Source organism: Phodopus roborovskii, unplaced genomic scaffold (genome assembly GCF_943737965.1).
Source record: "Phodopus roborovskii unplaced genomic scaffold, PHOROB, whole genome shotgun sequence".
NCBI classification, from domain to species: Eukaryota; Metazoa; Chordata; class Mammalia; order Rodentia; family Cricetidae; genus Phodopus; species Phodopus roborovskii.
Window position 1 is genome coordinate 17,319,279 of NW_026126409.1, and position 20,211 is coordinate 17,339,489.

The 20,211-nt window shown below is 48.5% G+C and overlaps 1 protein-coding gene across 1 annotated transcript; it reads right to left on the reverse strand.

Moving 5' to 3' along the window:
* Positions 1–4,052: 4,052 nt before the first annotated feature.
* On the reverse strand, positions 4,053–19,507 carry Xkr5 (XK related 5). Its single transcript, XM_051182084.1, has 7 exons — positions 19,378–19,507; positions 17,092–17,275; positions 13,690–13,874; positions 12,597–12,806; positions 11,047–11,216; positions 8,847–8,958; positions 4,053–5,222 (listed from the first exon to the last, which is right to left on the reverse strand). Exons 1-7 carry the CDS (start codon positions 19,433–19,435, stop codon positions 4,114–4,116), a joined length of 2,028 nt encoding a protein of 675 aa, XP_051038041.1. The 5' UTR covers positions 19,436–19,507; the 3' UTR covers positions 4,053–4,113.
* Between the last annotated feature and the right edge of the window lie 704 nt (positions 19,508–20,211).

Here is a 20,211-nt window from a genome sequence, read left to right on the forward strand (position 1 = left end):
CATCTCTTTCCTTCCCCCACTCCAGTCCTGCCCACGTGTAAACAAACCAGATCTGTCTCTGTTACAGCTGCTGGAAAGAATTGAGCTCCACCAAGACCTGGATTCCACATGCCCCTGGAAATCCTGACAGGGATGTTGTAATGAGTCTATATCCTTGTGGACTTTTCCACAGTGCCTTTCCATGGGCAATTTCCTCCTCTGAGCTGTCAGTTTAGGAGCTAGATTAGGGCTGTCACTTTCAGAGCGGGCCATGCTGTAGCATAGACAGGGATGGCACTGACTTCAGTCACCATTGTTGGGGTGGCCCCAGGGAACTTGTTTCATCTACTGCTTTTTTTTAAAAAAATATTTTGTTATTTTAAAACTATGGGTATGTTGTATGCTTCTGTGTGATTGTGTGTACATGAGTATAGGGGCTCTCAGAGCCTTGGACTGACATCATAGGTGGCTATGAGCCCCGTGACAAAGATGTTTGAAATACAGACCCTTTGAAAGATCAGTGTGTGATCTTAGCTAAACCACCTTTACAGTCTCTCTCTCTCTCTCCCCCTCCCCCCTCTCTCCTCTCATAAGCTGGGCTGAATTTTAAAGTAAAGTCTGGAGTCATGGCTCACTGGTTAAAAGTACTGGCTGCTCTTCCCGAGGACCCGGATTCAATACCTAGCACCCACATGGCAATCTATAACCACCTGTAACTTTGGTTCCAGGGGATTCTACACCTTCTTCTGGCCTCTGTGGACCCTGACAAAACACTCGTGCATACAAAATAATAAAATAATAAAAAATGTTAGCATAAAATCCTCTGGGTGCTTAACTAACTCCAGCATAGTCAGCAGATGAGCTTTTATCTTGAAAAGCAACTCAGGAAAGAGCTCAGAAGGAGTCTTGCAATCCTATGCTTGACAGGGCTCAAAGATCTTTATCCTGCCTGACTGTGTTAACACACTAGCCTCAGACCATTGTGTACACTCAGCACTCCTGGGCTTCTGTCAAAGCTGCCATTACCTGCAGCATCCTTAGCTATACTTCTGTTCACTATACTGAAAGAAATGAAGAAAAGGAGTTCAGGGGCTTATGGGAGATGCTGATGAGTTCTATCTGGGCCTAGAAATCCAGGAAGCTTATCTGTTTGCCCTTCCAAGGGCTGTGAACGGCCCTGATTTCAGGCCGCTGGCAGGCAGAGCCCAGCTAAAGAGAAGTGGCATACAGAATCAGCCGAGGTAAAAAACTGAGTGTGCAAACCACACATATTGGTGGGTGAGCCCTCTGCCAACTCACTGGAACAGCAAGAGAAACTATGTATTGAACACTTTCAAAGTAATTTATAAAAGCAGGTCCTTTGGGGGTACAAGAAGCATATTTCTGCATTTGCATTAGCTCTTCCTTCTCATAGACATTTTATCATGGTGATTGCAGGGCCACTGGCAGGAGGAATGGCACATGGGTGAAGTGTAGCCATAGACCTGCTGTGGTAGCATGGGTCTGTCCACACCTCCACTGAAGAAGTGTGGCTTCTTCCTCATGAAAGCTGGGCTTCATAAGGACCAGAATGCCTTATGTCCAGTCTTCTTGGTACATGCCTGACCTGGTGATGGTCATGGACTGTGAGTGGATATGCCTTGGACATTCAGGCTACAGAAGAGCCTGTAGATGATCCAGGACCCCTAGTGATGTATCATGCTGACTGAGACTGCTGAGATGGAGTGAGCATTGCTTGTGTTGCAGCCAAAGCTAATGTGTCCATCTGTAGAGACGCATGGCCAGCTAGTATCAGGTCAAGCCTTCAGGTGAGCCTTTCTGTATGTGCTACGAGAGCTTAAAGAAGTCTCTCTAAACAGCTTCCTTGTAAGCATTTTTTGCTTTGCAGAAGATGTAAAAGTTCCTTCTTACTGTGCCTGTAACCTCAGCTTGTTGGGAAGCTGCAGCAGGAGGATAGCAAGTTCAAGGCCAGCATTGGCAACTCATTGAGAACTTCCTCAAAATGGGATGTGCAAAGAAGGCTGGAGATAAAGCTTGGTGGCAGAGCATTTGTCAAACAAGTGCAAGGTCTGAGGCTCAACACTTGGAATCACCAAAACAGACAAAAAAGCCCTACAAACAATTCCATTCTGATATTCCCAAATCCTAACAGAGGTACCTGCAGTGAGTTGTACTCCCATGCCTAAGGGGCCACGGAAAAATTTTAATCAGCATTTCAGAGTGTGACAGGGCAAGAAACAGGTTTTTATTTGCATGTGCACTGGGAGTGAGGACATATAGCATGGGTTCACAGTCACTTGGTTCAGAGGCCAAGGCTCAGCGTGAGGGAGTCCTGAGGATATTCCTGTGACCACCATTCAGCCATCTTCAGTCTTCCTCCACCTAGAAGTTCCACCTGGGAGCTTACAGAATATATGGGATCTTGGTGTCCTCCAGCTTTTGCGTGGGTCCTGGATACGAGGGAGCTGGGTAATCATTTTTATAGTTTCTTCCTGTCAGGTCTCTGTGCATGAGCTATTGTTTGCATTGGTAGCACAGCATATTGAGGACCAACTGTTACCAACAGCTGCTTCCATCCTTCAGGTGGCAAAAGCAACCCAAACTCCTGACCTTCTTTGGCTTCAAAAATTCTGTCCCTGCAACAGAGGCTTGTCACAAAGGAGCCAGAGCAGGGACAATTGTCTGGACCAAAACCTAGAAGCTTTGTGCAGGGAACTTCCAAGTTTAATTCCACATAGGAAGTGGCTGCTGAGTGCCAGCCACAGCCATTCATCAGGCCAGGGATCATGAGCAAAATAGCCTTCCTAGGGAGCTAGTTATAGCAACATTTACAGAAACCAACTCTAATTTCCTGTAGGCCTGAGGGATCTAGCTCTCCTGTGTTTTGATAGGCAGGGCAGCCTGTAGTCTTCAGATGTCTCCTAGAGAAGGCAAGATAGACCTGAAAAACTAGAGACCAGGTAGTCGACGCAGCAGATGTGAATTCCTCATGGACCATTTGGACTTCTGGGTAATGGCTGACTCCGCTTGAGTCTGGATGGAACAGAGTGAGGCAGACACAGCTTATAGGTCCAGCTCTGCCATCCCATGATGTTAGTCAGGTACAGGGACTGTGGAGCAGGCATGGGATCTGAGTGTGGAGAACTGTAGGGCAGGGTAAGTCATGATGTGGATGGAGATGAGGGGAGAATCCACTAGAGGCCTTGGCTCCAGGCCTCACTGGTCCTCCCAGCAGCTCAATTCCCAGCACCCACATAGCACCTCATGATTCTCTCCAACTCCAAGATCTGACATACTCACACAAACATACATGCAGGCAAAACACCAATGCACATAAAATAAAAATAAATTATTAAAAAAAAAGAAGCCAACCAGACTGAACCAACCAAACAACCCCTGTGACTAGATGTTACTTAGTCCCACCAAAGAGATCAGTTCTGTCGATTATGAGCACAGTTCTCATTTATATCCATATCCAGAAAGAGTGTGCTCTAAAATAATAAGAGACTAAAAATAATGTATCTAGAAAACACATTGTGTGTGTGTGTGTGTGTATATATATATATATTTTTTTTTTTTTGCCTGTATGTATGCCTGTGCACCATGAGTAGAGGCTAGAAAAGGGTATCATCTCCCCTGGGACTGGAGTAGTCATGAGTTGTCATGGAATTGAACCTGGGTCCTCTGGAAGAGCATAACTTAATGATGAACCATATCTGCAGTGCCCAAAGCATTAAAAAAAAAAGTGATTAACAACCATTCTGATGATGATGAATCCAGGGTGAAACTGGACTCTGAATTGTACTTTTATACTTCCTAGAAGCTGCAGAAAAGAGAGATATGCTGGGGCTCATGCCCCTCATAAAAGGCATGGGGAGCCCCTTTGCCTCTCCCCATTGCACTTGAATCTCTGCTGTGCAGAAGTACCATGTGTGATTTGGAGGGGAGATTTCAGACATCATCCAATCCTGTTCCCTCATCTTTTCAGGTATGTAGGTGGAGATCAGAAGCAGGAGGACACAGCTGTCAGTGTGGGATTCCTCTTCCCATGACACTGAAAAGCAAGTCTGATGGTTGACTGGTTCCACTCTTCCCATGATGCTGACGTGTTGACCTGTTCCACCATAACTAAGATCAGAAGAAAAAGCTCACGTCCTGGTTCTTCCTGTCCCTGCAGCTACAGTCCCTCTGGATAGACTCAGACTTAGGGGTAGATGTGAAGCAGGGCTCTTCAGCAGGTCTCAGGCTCATCATCGGCAATGACCTCTGTATATGCATGTCCTTTGCAGGCCCCCTCCACTCCTCACACTCTGAACTCTCTGGGGCTTGTCCAGGGAGGCCTGTACTAGGGCAGAAGTTTCTGCCTGGAATGGGACTAATGTTGGCCATGGTAACAGGAAAGGGCTTTGCCATTGTCTGAGGCAGATCAGGCTGCACAGGCCTGCTCTCTCTCAATGTCACTGAGTGGGATGTCCGCAGAGCCACTGGGCTGCCTTTTTGGTGAGAGGGCGTGGCTCTTTCCATGGTGGCACTGAAGTACAGTGTTGTGCTTGCCTGTCCTTCCTCGCCTTTCCGAGGCCCATCCGCATCTTTCTCCTGAGCTTTGATGTCAGCCTCGGGCCCACCCCTTGGGCTGTCTTCTTCCTGTGGTAGCTTCTGGGCTGTTGAATTGTCCTCATGCTCACTGGCAAAGGAGACAAAGCTTGACGTTCCCAATGACTCCATCTCTGCTTTTGGAACACCTGCGTACGCAGGGCCTTTCTCCAAGGTCAAAGGGTCATGAGGAGAGGATGGGATGTTTGGCTGGGAAAACAGGGGCTTCCTCTGTAGATTACAGTGTTGACTCAACCCCAACATAGGGGGACAGGAGCAGCCAGGGCTGTCACCTCCAAGGGCTGCGTTGATCTTAGATACACTTCCTGTCTTGAGAGCAAGTTTCACCAACAGCCAGTGGTGGTGGCTAAAGAAGGAGTACTCCCTGGATCTCTGGTCCCCCAGCCCCACCTCTGCAGTATTCTGCTCTGGGATGGAGGCCTTATCTAGACTGGTTAGCTCATAGTTTTCCTCTTGGCACCTGCTTGAGGTCTCTGGCCTCTCCCCTGCTGGAACCATGGCCCTAGGAGAAGGCTCTGATTCAGCTTTGTTATTCTCTATGGGGCCACAGCATTTCCTCGTGAAGTTCTGTTGGATGTCTGCAGATTTTGGATGTAGCAGGCTATAATAAATAACGAGTGAGACACTGCCTGAGAAAGAAAATAACAGAAAGGAGAGAGGAGGTCATATTTTGGGACACTAAATCTTCCTGCAAGTGACAGTCTCAGTGGTTTCTTTGAATGGAGCAATATAATTTCAAACTACAGCAAGACTCTGTGGAGACTAGACATTGTTCACGGAGAATTTTACATAGGCCTCAGCATCTAACAGCTACAAATGTGTCTGAACCTAAAAAAAAAATACAACATGGCTTTGTCTCAGCCTTCTTCATGGAGGGTATCCACCACTACCACTCAAACTATATGCGGCTGTGTGCGTGAGCACCAGAGGAGGCATGGTGGCAATCTCATAACTTTCAGAATCCCACCACGGGTCCTGTGTGGATGGATGCCAAAGCCAGGGGAGACAGGAGGTAAGAAAGCGGTCTCAAAAACAAGAGCCCAAAGCAGAGGTCAGTCCTGCTCCTCAAAAGCCCCTATCAAGGCATTTCCACGAACAACAACACTTCCTTTGTGCACAAACATCTTAATCATGTTGTCAGTTTCATTTATGTCGATCAGAAGTGTTGACTGCTGCAATAATCTCTTTAGCAGAGCATTCCAGTAAGCCACCCACGTTGTTTCCAGTTTCCTGTCACTCTGGAGAAAGTGCCTGGGTTAAGGGTGCTCATTATAGATGCAGGAGATGTGAACTAAGTGTGAGGAGGCTGAAGGCGCCAGAACATGGCAGCGTGACAGGCCCTAGGAGGAACCCAAAGGATGTGGCCCTTAGACCCTCAGTGTCCCTGGGGACAAGGGCAGGCTCAGAGCAGGGCATGATTTGTGGAAGGATTGTAAGTGGGGACAAAGACCTGCATGCCTATGCACTCCTGTCATCTCTGTACTGGGCACAGCTCACATGCTACTTTCTATACAATGCCTTGGATTCTCCTCGAGCTCAAACAGTGTGCGGCCACTCATATTCCCACCAAGGCCAAGAAGGAGCAGCAAGCCAGCTGACCTACGTTAGCCTATGTACCAGGGACACCAGTTAGGCAGCAGGATCTGCTGCAGCCAGAGGCACTGAGAGCACTGGTTTTCTGAGGGACCCTACTACCTGCTGGACGCTTGGCTTAGCACCAGGCAGCCATGCAGTAGGCACTAAATGCATGTTTGTCCAGGGAAAGGAGGAAATGGGAGCCTAGATTTGGTCAGGGACTGTTTCAAGTCAGAGTTCTTGGAACTATAATTCTTTTAAAAATGTTATTTTGTGTATATATGTGTTTTGCCTGCATGTATATCCGTGTACCACATGCTTGCCCGATGCTTCAAAGAGGCCATCAAATTCCAGACACTCATAACCCTCCACGTGTGTATGTGTGTGCTGGGAACCAAACCCAGGTTATCTGGAAGAGTAGCCAGTGTTCTAACTACTGAGCAATCTTTCCAGCCTCTATAACTTTCCTCTCCTCCCCTTCCCATCTCTCCCTTCTTGCCAACCTCTCTCTCCCTCCCTCTCTCCTCCCCTTTTTTCTTTTAAAAAGTTTTTTTTTTTCTTTAAGACAGGGTTTCTCTGTGTAACCTTGGCAGTCCTGGAACTCACACTGTAGACCAGACTGGCCTTGAACTCACAGAGGTCTGTTTGTCTTTCCCTCTCAAATGCTGAGAGTAAAGGCATGCACCACTACCACCTGGCTTATAATTTTTCTTTTTAAAAATTATTTGTTTTTTTTTTTGTTTTTTGTTTTTTTTGTTTTTTTTGAGACAAAGCCTTGATACATAGCCTTGGCTGGCCTCAAACTTGTGTTAATCTTGACAGGCATGAACCATCATATTTGGCTTATATAGCTAATTTTTTTTGTTTTGTTTTTTGTGTGTAGCCTTGGCTGCCCTGGAACTCATTCTGTAGACCAGACTGGCTTTGAACTCACAGACATCCACCTGCCTTTCTTCCTAAGAGCTGGGATTAAAGGTGAGTGCCACAACTATCTGGATTTATAGAAATGAGCCATCATTTCTGGCACATAATATGATGTGATTTTAAACATGTATCAATATAATTTTCTATAATGCCTGGGCTTAAGGACTGACTTACAGATTTGTTGCTTCTGCTTTTTCTTTGGACACACACACTCTTCCCTTCCTACTGGGGATTCCCAGAAGGCCAAAAGAAATCCAGAGATGTGACCAGCTCCACCTGCTGGACACGTCTGGTCTGGGTAAAGGAAAAGCATGACACAGCTCAGCCCCTTCTGAGATGAGGGGGCAGTTTTACTTCCTGCATACAAGCTAACTGGGAGTGGTCATACCTCCTGTGAACTAGAAAACCCCAAATGAATGGTTAAGCCTCTCATCTGTGAATACCATCACATCATATCCCAAGGGAATCCCTCTCCACAGTGAGAGGACTGGGCACAGACCAAGAGCACAGGGGCTGATTTGTAGGTGGCAGAGTAACTTACCCTGGACATTGGCTGTCCTAGGCTTTCATCTGGCCATTTACATGCAGCTTAGAAACCAGATCTTCTACTTGATTTATGGGCAGCATTTTGAACAGACATGGCTGCTCCTTCCTTTGTTGGATCCTCTCAGCAGTCACCCAGTTGCACAAAGCTCAGAGTCTCAGGCTGTAGATGGCAGCCTCCTTATCGACAGCCTGGGACCCAGCCCCTGCTCACTGCTCCTAAACTGTTCCCTGTCTTCCCAGCTCATTTAAAAAACACAAGTTGTAGCCAGGTAGTGGTGGTGCACACCTTTAATCCCAGCACTTGGGGTGGGGTGGGGGGTGGGTGGGGACTGAGGGTGGGTGGGGGGAGTAAAGAGGGAGGGGGCAGAGGCAGATGGATCTCTCTGAGTTTGAGGCCAGCTTGGTTTACAGAGTTCTGAGTTCCAGGACAGCCAGGGCTACATAGAGAAACCATGTCTTGAAAAACCAACCAACTAACCAAACAAACAAAAAAGCAAGTTGTGTCTGAGGTGGCTCAGTGGATTGAACTCAGCGCAATGAACACTTGCTACATAAGTGTGAATGCTTGGGGGGCCTACATAAAAGCTCAACAGGGGTGGCAGCTTCCTGTAATCCCAGCATTTAGGAGGCAGAGACAGGGGAATGCCCAGGGCAAGCTGACTAGCTAGACTTTCAGGAATTAATGAGCTCTAGGTTCAGTGGGAGACACTGACTCAGTAAGTGGTTAAGGTAGACATGTTGGATCAACTTCAGTGTAGGGAGATACCCACCCACCCGCACCTGTTGCACTGACCACGCCCACTGGGACGTGGGGACAGGTGCAGGCATGACCTGGGGGGACTAGGTCTGGGGTCCCGGACTTCAGCTTGCTCTTGCTTCTCGGTCAGAGACAAAGAGCATCCAGAAGCATCATTGGGATGGGAACCTCCAGTGGTCATCCGTTTCTGGTGTAAGTGATTTCTCCCCGAATAAACATCCATCAGCCTATCTTTTCCCAGATTCTTATTTATCCCTGCAATACTTCAGGACTTCACATGCCTGGGTATCTGCACACACATCACAAATGTGCACCCCCACACAGGCAAACACGTGTACACCCATGCATATATACCACACCTGCAGACTCATGAAAACCAATAAAGAATAAAAAGAAAATACAAATACAAGTGGGGGAGGAAGCGTGGTCAAGAAGGTTCATCAGATCTTACCAATCAGAAATCCAGACAAGACTCCTGTCACAGTCCAGAGGCTGGCCCATGGTGCCCCCTGCAGAAAGTCAGTGGCCAATAGTAAGAGGATGGAGTTCTCCAGCAGCATGACCTGCGGGGTCAAGAGAGGGTCACCATACCTGGGCCATACAGCTCCAAGGCCTGCTACCTGAAGCTCCTTCCTGTTGTCTTCGGTACCTGCTGGGTTCACAAACCAAGCAGGTACAAGGCCCCAGTGGGAATGCTTTGGCACAGGTGATTCTAGCCATCCCTCACTAAGACAGCTGACAGATGCCAGCCCAGGTTCTAACAGCTCAACCACATTCCCAGGATCTGATGGCAGCCCCTTGAACTTCTGCCTGAGAGTTCAAAGCTGCCAGGAGGAGTCACTGCCTGTTCTAGGCATAACATGAGAGATAACTAGAGCAGACACACCAGAAAGCTTGCAGCTGTGAATTCATCCTCTGTCCTTTCAGATTCAAATGAGTCACCTTAAGGACTTGAGAACATCTCTTTGAGATGAGAACATTGAAGGTGGTCACTCTCACACTCTCAGACTGTGAGCACCTTGTTTTCTCTCACTTTTAAATCACACACACACACACACACACACACACACACACACACACACACACACACACACACAGTATTCTGTCTGCATGTATGCCTGCAGACCAGAAGAGGGCGCGTCAGGTCTCTTTACAGATAGTTGTGAGCCACCATGTGTTTGCTGGGAATTGAACTCAGGACCTCTGGAAAAGCAGCTAGTACTCTTAACCTCTGAGCCATCTCTCCAGCCCAGAGCACTTTGTTCTCTAACTCAAGTGACCTCTCTTGCCTGCCATTCATAAAGACACTAATCATGTGTTTCTGCTCTTGACAACTCCAGTTAACACACCAGATGGGGCAGTCACTAACTACCTCCCTTCCTACACATTTCCATTCTCTTACTCGATACAAGCCCCCACCCTCCCCTCCCCTGTACTCTCTCCTTTCCCTTCTAAAAATTCCCAACAGGTCTGCACAAATCAGATTTCAGCTCTATCACTCAGAGCAGAGGCTGTCTTTGCTGTTCACTGTTCTCTGGTGTTGTCTTTCTGGCAGCATCACACAGACTCCTCAGTGCTCTGTGGTCCTTATGCTACCTCAGTAGTTTTGCCCCAGATGCCCCGACTCCTCCAAGCCTCTTTTCAGGCAGACTTCTCCCCTTTCTCTGCAGCCAGATCTGTTGTCACCTTTGCAAGGTCTCCCCTAGCTACCGAGCCTTTGTCCTCACCTGGCCTTTGTGTTTCTCTAGGACAACACTGACTACATTGCTTTGTACATCTGTAGCTACAGAGAACTGGCTTTCTGACACACTAGCCTAGAGTTCATTTCTAGTATATTTTAGGCATGTGCATGCTGAGATGAATAAACCCCTCATGGGTGAAGTCACGCTTTCCAGGGCTGTACCACCTCTGAGGAAGAAGAGCGTGAGCCCAGGCATGCAGCTTCCAAAGGAGGTGGTCCAGCAATGCTGCCCAAAGCTATCTCCAAAACAAGAATTCCCAGGCCTCATGGGGAAGGGCCTGGGAATCTCCACTTTGGAAAAGTCCCTATGTGCATCTGCCAACAAAGTCTGTTGAGTTGGCTGCACCTGGCACTCCTGGTGATATGGCAACAGTTGGATATCAGGCTGTTTTCAAAGTGTATGATCACTGTTCACAATTTCTCCTGCTGCTAGGCTATTCCTCTCTCTCTCTCTCTCTTTCTCTCTCTCTCTGTGGTGCATTCAGGACACACACACACAGACAGACAGACAGACAGACAGACAGACAGACAGACACACACACAGAGTGTGCAGGCATGTGGAAGGTAGGAAGGAGATCCAGTGTCTTTCACTATCACTCTTCCTTATTGCCCCGAGACAGAGTCTCTCACAAATCTGGAAGCCTGACATTTTGGCAAGGCTGTCTAATAAGGTCTAGGGGTCTGCCTGTGTCTGTCACTCTCCCCCCAGTGCTGAGGTCTCAAGCATTTGGTTGCTGTGGATTTGAACTCAGGTCTATGTGCATGCACAGTAAATACTCTTACCCATTGAGCAGATTTCCCAGCCCCTGATATTCCTTCTTTAATAGACGGTCAGGCACACACATGCATATGTGCACCTAACATGCTAACGTAAACGTTAGGCTTAAAGAAAAGCACCATTGCCACTTGCCAAGTAGAAGCTGGCCATCCTGCTTCTGGAAGGGCTGTCCCAGAAGTTGATGTAGCAGAGGATGTACACGGCCCCCACCAGCAGGTTGAAGAACCTCCAGTGGCTGGTGCTCTCCACAATGTCACTCTGCTGGGCAACAAGCCAGAAGGTCATCACTAGCCAGTGAGCACCTGGAGAGGGTAAGGGGTGGAAGTCGACGTTCATGAGCAGATGGGAAGGGGGTGAGGTTGAAATTGAACATCCCACAAGAGCCCTCCCTAAAGCCAGAAGAGAATGAAGGGGCACAGGCAAGCCACTCATTATATCTTTGCATGTCTGTCTGTTGGAGCTTCACAGGGGACATTTGATCTAGTTTGGAGGTGAGAAAACAGACTGGCTTCAGTGACATGCATCAGGCCTTACATATGGATACCCTTTTGCTTCCAGAAAATGTTTTATAACTGCATAAGGATGCAGTTATAAAACTCTCTCCTCTCTTTACATTGTGGCTCTACGAGCCCCAATCCTCCAGGCCCAAAGAGAACTCCATGTGGACCAGCTATAAGTTTTATTCTTATATTTTAAGATGAATAGCTTCATTCTGGAGCACAAGCTGAATTTTAAAATAATGAATAAAATGTAGTTAATTTCTCTGTAAGAACACAACTTTTTCTTTTCCAAAAAATGTTCTTTTCTGCGAATAGCTGTATTAAATGTTTGCTCTGGGTACATGGGCCAGCTATTTCTCAATGTTCTTGGTTCTCTTAAAACAAGAGTACACTGTTCCCTCTTGCAGAGAGTATTCACTGATGACCAGAGGACACCGCTGTCCTTGGCAAGGACACACAGGCCCCATTCAGGAGTCTGAAGGGCTAGACAGACTCTCGGTCATCACATTCGTATCTGTGCTGCTAAGAAAAGGCTGGGGTTCACTGGGGACTTCCTGCTTTAAACAACAACAACAACAACAAAACCCCAAAGGAAACAGGGCGCTGACGGAGGCTCTAAGCAGGGTATGTACACTGTACAGTCTTGTGCATAATCAGGTGAAAGACCTCCCTCCTGTGTGAGCATCAACTTTCTACTCGAAAGCGTGTGATCGCCAACAGTCTTCTGAGGACTGTGGTTTCCAGCTTCGGCTGGAACTTTGGAGGTTGGGATTTCTATGGTGGTATATCTAAAGAGCCAGAATGCACCACCACCCCTCCTTGCATTGGAGGCACTTCTTGGGAGCTAGGGTCTGGATCTGGGCTATCAAGGACTATTTGACTGGCAGAGCACAGCAGAAGCCATGCTGTGGGTGTTCTAGGTTTGAGAGGACTGGATGTTTATAATTCCTGTTTTTTGGAATTGGCAGTACCAAGTGTGAGTCCAGGTTACTCTGTTGAAGAGAGAAGTCAAACCCATGCCTCCAACCTGCCAAGGTCTCCTGGGAACACAGAGGCCTGTTTTTCTACAATCTCCATAAGATCCTCTGCTGAACACAGCTAGCCACAGATCTAGGACAGAGCTTTGTGAACCCTTTTGCATTACTCTTATGGCTTTATAAAAAGAACAGAAGACCCACTTACCTCCAACCACCAAAACCCAAACTCGGTAAACTCTGCAGAACAGAACCAGGCTCAGCACACGGGCTCCCAGCATGCCCATCCGCCACAGCTGCTGGCACAAGAGGGCAGCCCATTGCATCGAGCGGTGGCCTGGCTTCATGATCCCCAGGAAATGGCTGTATGACACAAGGGCCCAGGACAGTGAAGACCAGGAAAGTAGGGCGCTGATCCCTGGAGGATTGAACAGACAGAGATCCCCAGAGGCTCCAAAGAACACATGGAGATACCCTTCCCCCACACCTTTCTGGAAACAATAAACTTTTTACAGACAAACTAGCCCAATGGTGATGTGCTATTGACCCTTGGTGGTGGGTAACCTAACAATGGTGTATAAAAATACATTTACATGGAAATGGGGAGGGGGCAAGAAATAGTTCCATTGCCAAATGCCCTAGATGCTCTTCTTGATGTTCTTTAAAAATGTCCCAGAGCCCAGGCTTCTAAGGCCTTTGGCCTAAACTGTGATTAAAAGGATGTGGGTCCTATAGCATCCCAGACATGGGACATTACAAGTATTAGTTTTCCATACATGAAGGAGTTTTGATGAAAAGAATGGAGGAATGAGTAACCACATCTGAGTACTCAGACCTTGTGTTTTAAGTTTCAATGCTTAAACAGAGGGCAGAGGGAGGGAGGAAGGTAGGAACAAGAGAAAGGAAGGGGGAGGAAGAGGAAAAAGTAATGAGGTGTCCTGGCTGGGAACAGGAGACTGAGCTATGGGGTGTCAGGTGTCAGGTTTACTTTGACAGTAGCCGCAGGAGAGACGGACATGTGGATTCCCAAGAAGTAGACTTCCCAAGGGCATTTCAAGGCGATCGCTTCTCTGCACAACTTATGTATTAAAGGATCGACTTTAGATATCCCCACAAAGCCAGCTAGCTGTCTGTGACCTCATGACCCTGAGCAAAAGCCATTTGTAACCGTCATTTGTGTTAGTGATCATGGGCTTTCCCTGGTCTCCCAGATAGGAGGAATCTTAGAGGGGACACCAGGTGCTACAAAGTCAGGCACATTTGGGAAGCAGCTGGTGTGAGTCATGGTGAAAGGTACCCACCTGGCACAGCATCTGTGAAGCCAGAGGCTAGGAACACATACACCTGAAGCAGTAGGTGGGGTCCTGTCTGGAGCAGAGCCTCCAGGAGCCTGAGAGCTGACAGGTCAACCTCCTGCAGGTGCAGCTGTCCCCAGCAGGGAGCCTCCCTTCCCTTCCATAGAGCAGCTGCCAGAGAGTCCCAGTGCCTACAGAGAGTAAAGACAGCATGATGCAGACCACGAAGCCAACTGTGCAAGCTTCCAAAGTCATTGACCTTTTACATGGACACATGAGGCATTCTCAAGCGTGTCCTCAGTACCTCCCGACTCTTAGGGCCACCAGTTATGTGGTTGCTGAGCTGAGTTCAAGCTGCATATTTCAGTTCAAACTTCATGTGCTCAGCAGGGTGTCACTGTAGGTGACTGTCCCCAAGGTTAGAAGGGCTGGGGGTTGGGGGTAGGCTGAAGTTACTGCGGGGTTAAGGAGGCAAGGCTGGGCCTGGTGAGCTTGTAGGGAATACACTCTGCAGGAGGGAACAGACCAGAGGACACTGCTGTCCTTGGCAAGGTTACACAGGCCCCATTCAGGCGTCTGAAGGACTAGACAGACTCTCAGTCATCATGTTCCTATCTGTGCTACTGGCTAAGACAAGGCTGGGCTTCAGTGGGGACTTTCTTGCCTTTACCTGTGTTTAAACACTGAGTCTGCACCTATCCATGCCAATCTAGTCTTATATGCCCTTAAAGTTTGTCTTAACTTTCTACTTCACTAAAGAAAAACTGCTATGCCAAGATGCATGCTGAGGAGGAGAATATTTAGGTAGTCTCCCATCCTCCCAGGCTGAGTTTCTAAGTAGATATGCAGGCTTTTGAAAAAGGTGAAGGAGACACAAGTACACACAGTATTAGAGTGGAAATGAAGTGTTCAGAGGGAAAAAAAATAACTGCTAATGTGTAAAATGAATTGTAGTTAATGTCAGGTTCTCTTGAACAGTAGACAGAACACTATAGTTTGTGTTGTCTGGAATTAAAACCAGCATTTCTTTGTCTTCAGCCCTTGCATTTTTTATAAGCAGTTTTACCTCAAACTGCTTTGAGTTTGTGTTTGAGTTTGGGTTTGTGTTTAATTGATTTTTCTGTTGTTAGTTCATTCATCTGCATTTCATTAAGAAGTCAGTTAGTGGGCGGGGCTTCATTTTATAAAGTTCAAGGTTGTGCAAAACACAGCTATTCTGGCTCCCTCTACAGGTGCCTTTGCCAAACTGCAATGAAATCCAAACCAAACTGTTTTGTTTAGGAGGGGCTGTATCAGTGAGAGATTCCCCACTTTCTAATTCTCAGAGCTCTCTGCTGAGGAGGTAGATTGTAGCTAGTCTCATCTTCAATCTCTTGAACACTGTGGGCTTTTTCTGGCTGCCAGGAAGCTGAGAGCCAATCTGTGGTCCAGTTCTAAACACTGCCCATTGTGCCTTTACCGCCGGATGGATTACTTTACCTCTTCCTGGAAATCAATGTTTATTTTCCCTCAATTTTCTTGTGAAGATTTATTTTTATTTATGTGTGTGTGTGTGCATGCGCGGGAGCACATGCCTGTTTCTCTCTCTCTCTTTCTCTCTGTGTGCACCCATGTGTGGAGGCCAGAAGAGGGCATTAGGTCCTGAAGCAGGGGTTAGAGGCAGTCTTAAGCCTTCTCATGTGAGTTCTGGGAGCTTAAGAGTAGACTGTGCTCTCCCCCAAGCCTCTCTGACGTCCTATATTGTTATTATTATTATTGTTACCATTTTGTTTTGTTTCTTTTTGAGACAAGCTTTCTCTGTGTGGCTTTGGAGACTGTCCTGGAACTAGCTCTTGTAGACCATGCTGGCCTCAAACTCACAGAGATCTGCCTTCCTGTGCCTCTCGAGTGCTGCTATTAAAGGCGCGCACCACCACCACCAAACAGACTTATTATTATTATTATTATTATTATTATTATTATTATTATTATTTTGAGATAGGGTTTCACTATGTAGCCCAGGCTGCCCTGGAACTTTTGTTTCTCCCCATTTTCCCTGTTTTCGATTTGCACTTGTCTTTTCATTTACCTATGTTAATTTTTAAGTATGTGCCAGAAACCATGCCATCACTCATTGGTGATGTTGGGAGCTCAGGGGAGTTCACCATCAAATACCACAGATCTGGACCAGCCCCCTAGCCTCACTTCTCTGAAGGTTGACAAGGATCCCCAGGGTCACTACAGAGCCCCAGAAGGCAGGTTTACCCAAAGTAGTTAAGAATGCTTTCTGAAGTCTGCTCTGAATTCTTGTTTAGGTCGAAGCTACTCCATTTCTTTGATGAGCCCTGTCTTTGAGGTCTACCCTGTACAGCTAGCCGCCTGACCAGCAGTGAGCCCTCCAGCCTTAACACAAGACTAGGCAAACGAGGGAATAGATAGCAGGCCGTGCTCTGAGAAGGCTGCAGATCCAAGTTCTATGAGACAACCTAGTCCCCTAGCTAGTGTCAGATCTGCTATTTCAGAACACTAAGCTCAGGCAGGAAGGCCCGGCTTGGGAGAAACCATTGTGGCACATGTGTGTTCTTGATACCTATATATGATAAGGGAGGAACTGCTGGGGAAGAACATGAAGAGGAACAGTTTTTACTCTGACCCAAGTCAAGTCTGGGCGGAGACAGAAGACACAAATCTCCCAGGACAGAGAGCAGCACTTGGCAATGGCTCCTGGGCTGTCCTGCAAGCCTTGGTTGTCTGAAATTTAATAAGCACTTGAGCTCCAGGATTCACCTGCCTGGTTTCTTATTTCTTCCCTGTTTAGAAGAGTCCCTCAATTCTCTGGGTTATGAGGCAGCTGAGAACAGAAACGTGCCGTGTCTGTAAATGCACAGCTCCCTATCTCCAGGTGGAAATAACACTACACCTCACCTCGGGAGACATCTGTGGGCACAGGGAAGCCACCTGGACCAGATCCATACCTGACAACCTTTCATACAAAGAAAAACATAAAACAAAATAACAACAAAAAACAAAATCCCTGGCCCTAGCTGCTAGGCCATTTCTTCCTGCCACAAAAGCCTAAAGCAAATGCCACCTCACAGGCTTAGCCATCTGGTTTGTGGTTAGTTAAGTTTGTGCCACTGTCATGGACTAAGGTAGCAGGGGTCAGATGGGGCACTTTGAGCAAACTGACTTATGTGGCTCCAGAAGCTGATTATGGGCTTGAAACAGTAGTGATGTAGAATCCAGCAAAAGACACGGAAAAGCGTTTCAAAGGTCACTGGTGCAGTCATGAGGAGCCCCTGATGTTGGAGATGCTTAAGGATGCCAGTGTCAAGCAGGGATGGCCCTGAGGTGGCTTTAAGGTAGGAGTGTGTGTGGACGGGGGAATTCTCCCTCCACATCAGATGGAAGAGAGAGGGCTGTTCTTACCGCTTCCAGACGCCAAGCTGCAGCAGATGCAGTAACACCAGCCACCAGTGACCTTGATGCCCATCTGCTTGGAACCACAGATAGCTCAAGATCTGGACCAAGAAGCCGGGCAGGAGGACAGAAAGGGCCAGCCACCCCCAGAGGAGATGACCTGTGGCAAAGTAGTAAACAATGGCACAGAGACCTGGGGTGAGAGACAAGATGAGGGCAGTTAGGCAACTGCTATAGAGACACCTGTTCTCTCTCACAGTGCTCCGACACCCTGAAAACCTTTCTACCAGACAGCAGCATTCTTCCAAGGATGGGCCAGGGATATGCACACTAGCCAGCCCAGCTTCTGCCTTATGCCCATGCACCCTGGGAGAAGATACTTCTCAGCCTTAGCCAGTCAAGGGTCAGGGGTCATGTGATAGGGACATCCCTGTAGCCCAAAGCCCACAGAAACTACCACCCACAGAGACCAAGTCCTCCAGCTCTGTTCGACCTGGTCAGCTTGTCTTGTCTGAGGAAGCCCCCGTCAGGGGTTCTAACTCCTGATCAAGTGAATATTCCCAGATGGCCCCACATGATCTATACCCTGCTCTGATACCCCTGGGACCTGTAAGATTTCCTAGGCCTGTCCAGCCTTCTTGTCCACTAGGCCATTTAACAAAAAACAAAGCAACCCAGGTCCCAACTAACCTAACGCAGCACCCTTACCAATATTGAAGAGCCAGCAGGGCCTGCTAGGAATAAGACAGGCACAAGAGTAGTGGTATGTGTGTGGGCTTGTCCATGGGATTACACATGATGGCTAGTACCTGATGACTAGTATGTGCTCAAACAGACGAACCCTCTCCTAGGGGAGGGCCTGTGATGTGGGGCCAACAATATGGAGTGATCTCACCTTCAGCACACTGTTGCTGCCTACCAGCTGCTTGTGCTGGACTTTAGTTACATGCTGTGAGGCTGGCTTTGTCTTTTCTTTTGATTTGTGGTCCTAGGAATTGAACTCAGGGCTGTGCCTATGTTTCCACCACTGAGATATCCCCCAGTGCACTTTTACTTTTTGTTTTGAGACAATGTTCTGCTAAGTTGCTCAAGCCAGTGTTGACATCTTTCTGTAGTCTAGTCGGGTCTAGACCTCATGTCCACCCACCCTACCCTCTTCCAATGGCTTGGATTACAGGCTATCGAGCCAGGCTCTGGCCATACAAGCACACCAGCAAGAAAACTGTGTTGGTACTACAGATTACTGAGCATGACAGTGGAGGGCACCCAGCCACAGTATGTCGGAGTTTTCCAGTATTAACAAGGAATGTGGATCTGAGGCTCAACTGTACTGCTCCGAGGAGGCACAGCTGGGAACCTGGTGGCTATGGGCAGAGGGATTGTCGCCATTCCTTCCTTAGCCTCAGATTCTGTTTCGTGCTCTAACTCCATGGGCTTTCCTGCTAAACATTCAACCCTTCCCTGTCAGAAAGCTAGCATGCCTAGGTCACATTGGGCAGCAGTGTGCATCCCGTCTTTCTAGGGGCCAGTCTAGCACCCTTTGGAATTCTGAGCGGGTGACAGGGGCAGGAATCTGCAGGAGCTACATTGCAAATTAAAGGTAAATTTCAGAGGTATAGAGAGTCTAAGAGGGGACGCGGAACCTTGGAGGTTCAGGATGGTGGAGTCTCCTCAGGAACAAGGCCATGTAGGAGAGTGGCGGAAGTGGGCGGAGGCACTTAATGCCAGCACCGAAAGGGTTACAAGTTCAAACGTGAAAGGCGCGAAAAGTATGGCCATCTTGCTTCACCTCCTCCACCCCCGCGTCCCCAGCAACTAGCGTTCTGCCGAGTCCCAAAGAACTGCAAAGGGGAATCAGCGCCATTTGGGATCCCACCCTACACTCTCCAGCTCTCAGCAACCATGAGGCCACCCCAGCCAGGAGCCCGGGTGTCCAGGGAGGGAGCCAGGGCACCTCACCAAACGCTGGCGCTCCATGCAGCCTCCTGATGCAGCTCTCTGCAGAGCGCCGGCTGGAGCGAGTAACGGGCAGGGATTCAGGACCCCGGGTTTGGGGTGTGGAGAGGATCCACACCATGCATGGAAGGGTGTCTGCATGGGTGGAGGGAATCATGCATCAGTGAGGGGATCGCACCGCACCGGGAGTGCTGTGCAGGCTAGGAGGGGAGCAGCTTTGCGTGCACCGGGAGTGCGGTGTTTGCCGCCTGCCTGGACAGCAGTGGCAGAGATGACCTGCACACTGGGATGGAGTGGGGTGTCGGAGGGGTGAGCACTCGCGGCTTGCGCCGCACTCACGCGCGCTTTGCTCGGCCGCCTGCAGCAGGGCAGAGAGCCCCAGGAGCCCCGCGAACATCTTCTGCGCCTCTGCCGCCTGGGCCCGCCCCTTCCCCTGCCCGCGACCGAGTAGGGGAGGCTTCCGGCCCTGGGCCCCAAGGCAAGAAGTCTTTCGCCTAAGCCTGCTGGCAATTTGCTAGCTGGGTGGGGGTGAGGGCGGGGACGAGGGAGGTGGTGATGGACAGGTTCTTAGGGGCAGCCTCGCTTGGGCTGCTTCTCTTGGTCTGTGCCAGATTTGTATGTTGTCCCCTGCCCCCTCCCCCCCCCCATCCAATGGCTGGGTGGCACAGAACATTTGTGGTGAGTTGCAATGGGGTTAGTCACTGGGATAGGGAGGGAGGGAGGGAGGAGAGGAGAGAGGGAGGGATGATCATGGGAAGAGTGGGATTTGAATAGTTGATTCTTTTGAAACCTTTCAGTTATGTGGTCAGGAAAGGGAAAGGGAGGGTGCACCCCACCTTTAACAGCCCCTTTGCTTAGAGACCTTTTCCCAGGTATCCTTGAGGGTTAATCCAGATCCCCCAAAGCCAGAAGCAAGTCTGCTTAAGGAAAGTCTTTCTGGGAGGTGGGAAAACATCATCCTTACATTTGTTACAAGGCAGTGGTTATGTAGGATGTGACTGTGGATGTCAGGCAAAGATGGTTCTGCACTCCTGATGACCAGTGGAAAAATATTTTATAACCACCAAGCAAAGCGTGTCTGACAGAAAAATTACTAAGACGAGACCAGGCCTGCAGAACAACAGAACATAACAGAATTCTTGCCAAGGAATAACAGTACACAAGTTAGACTGG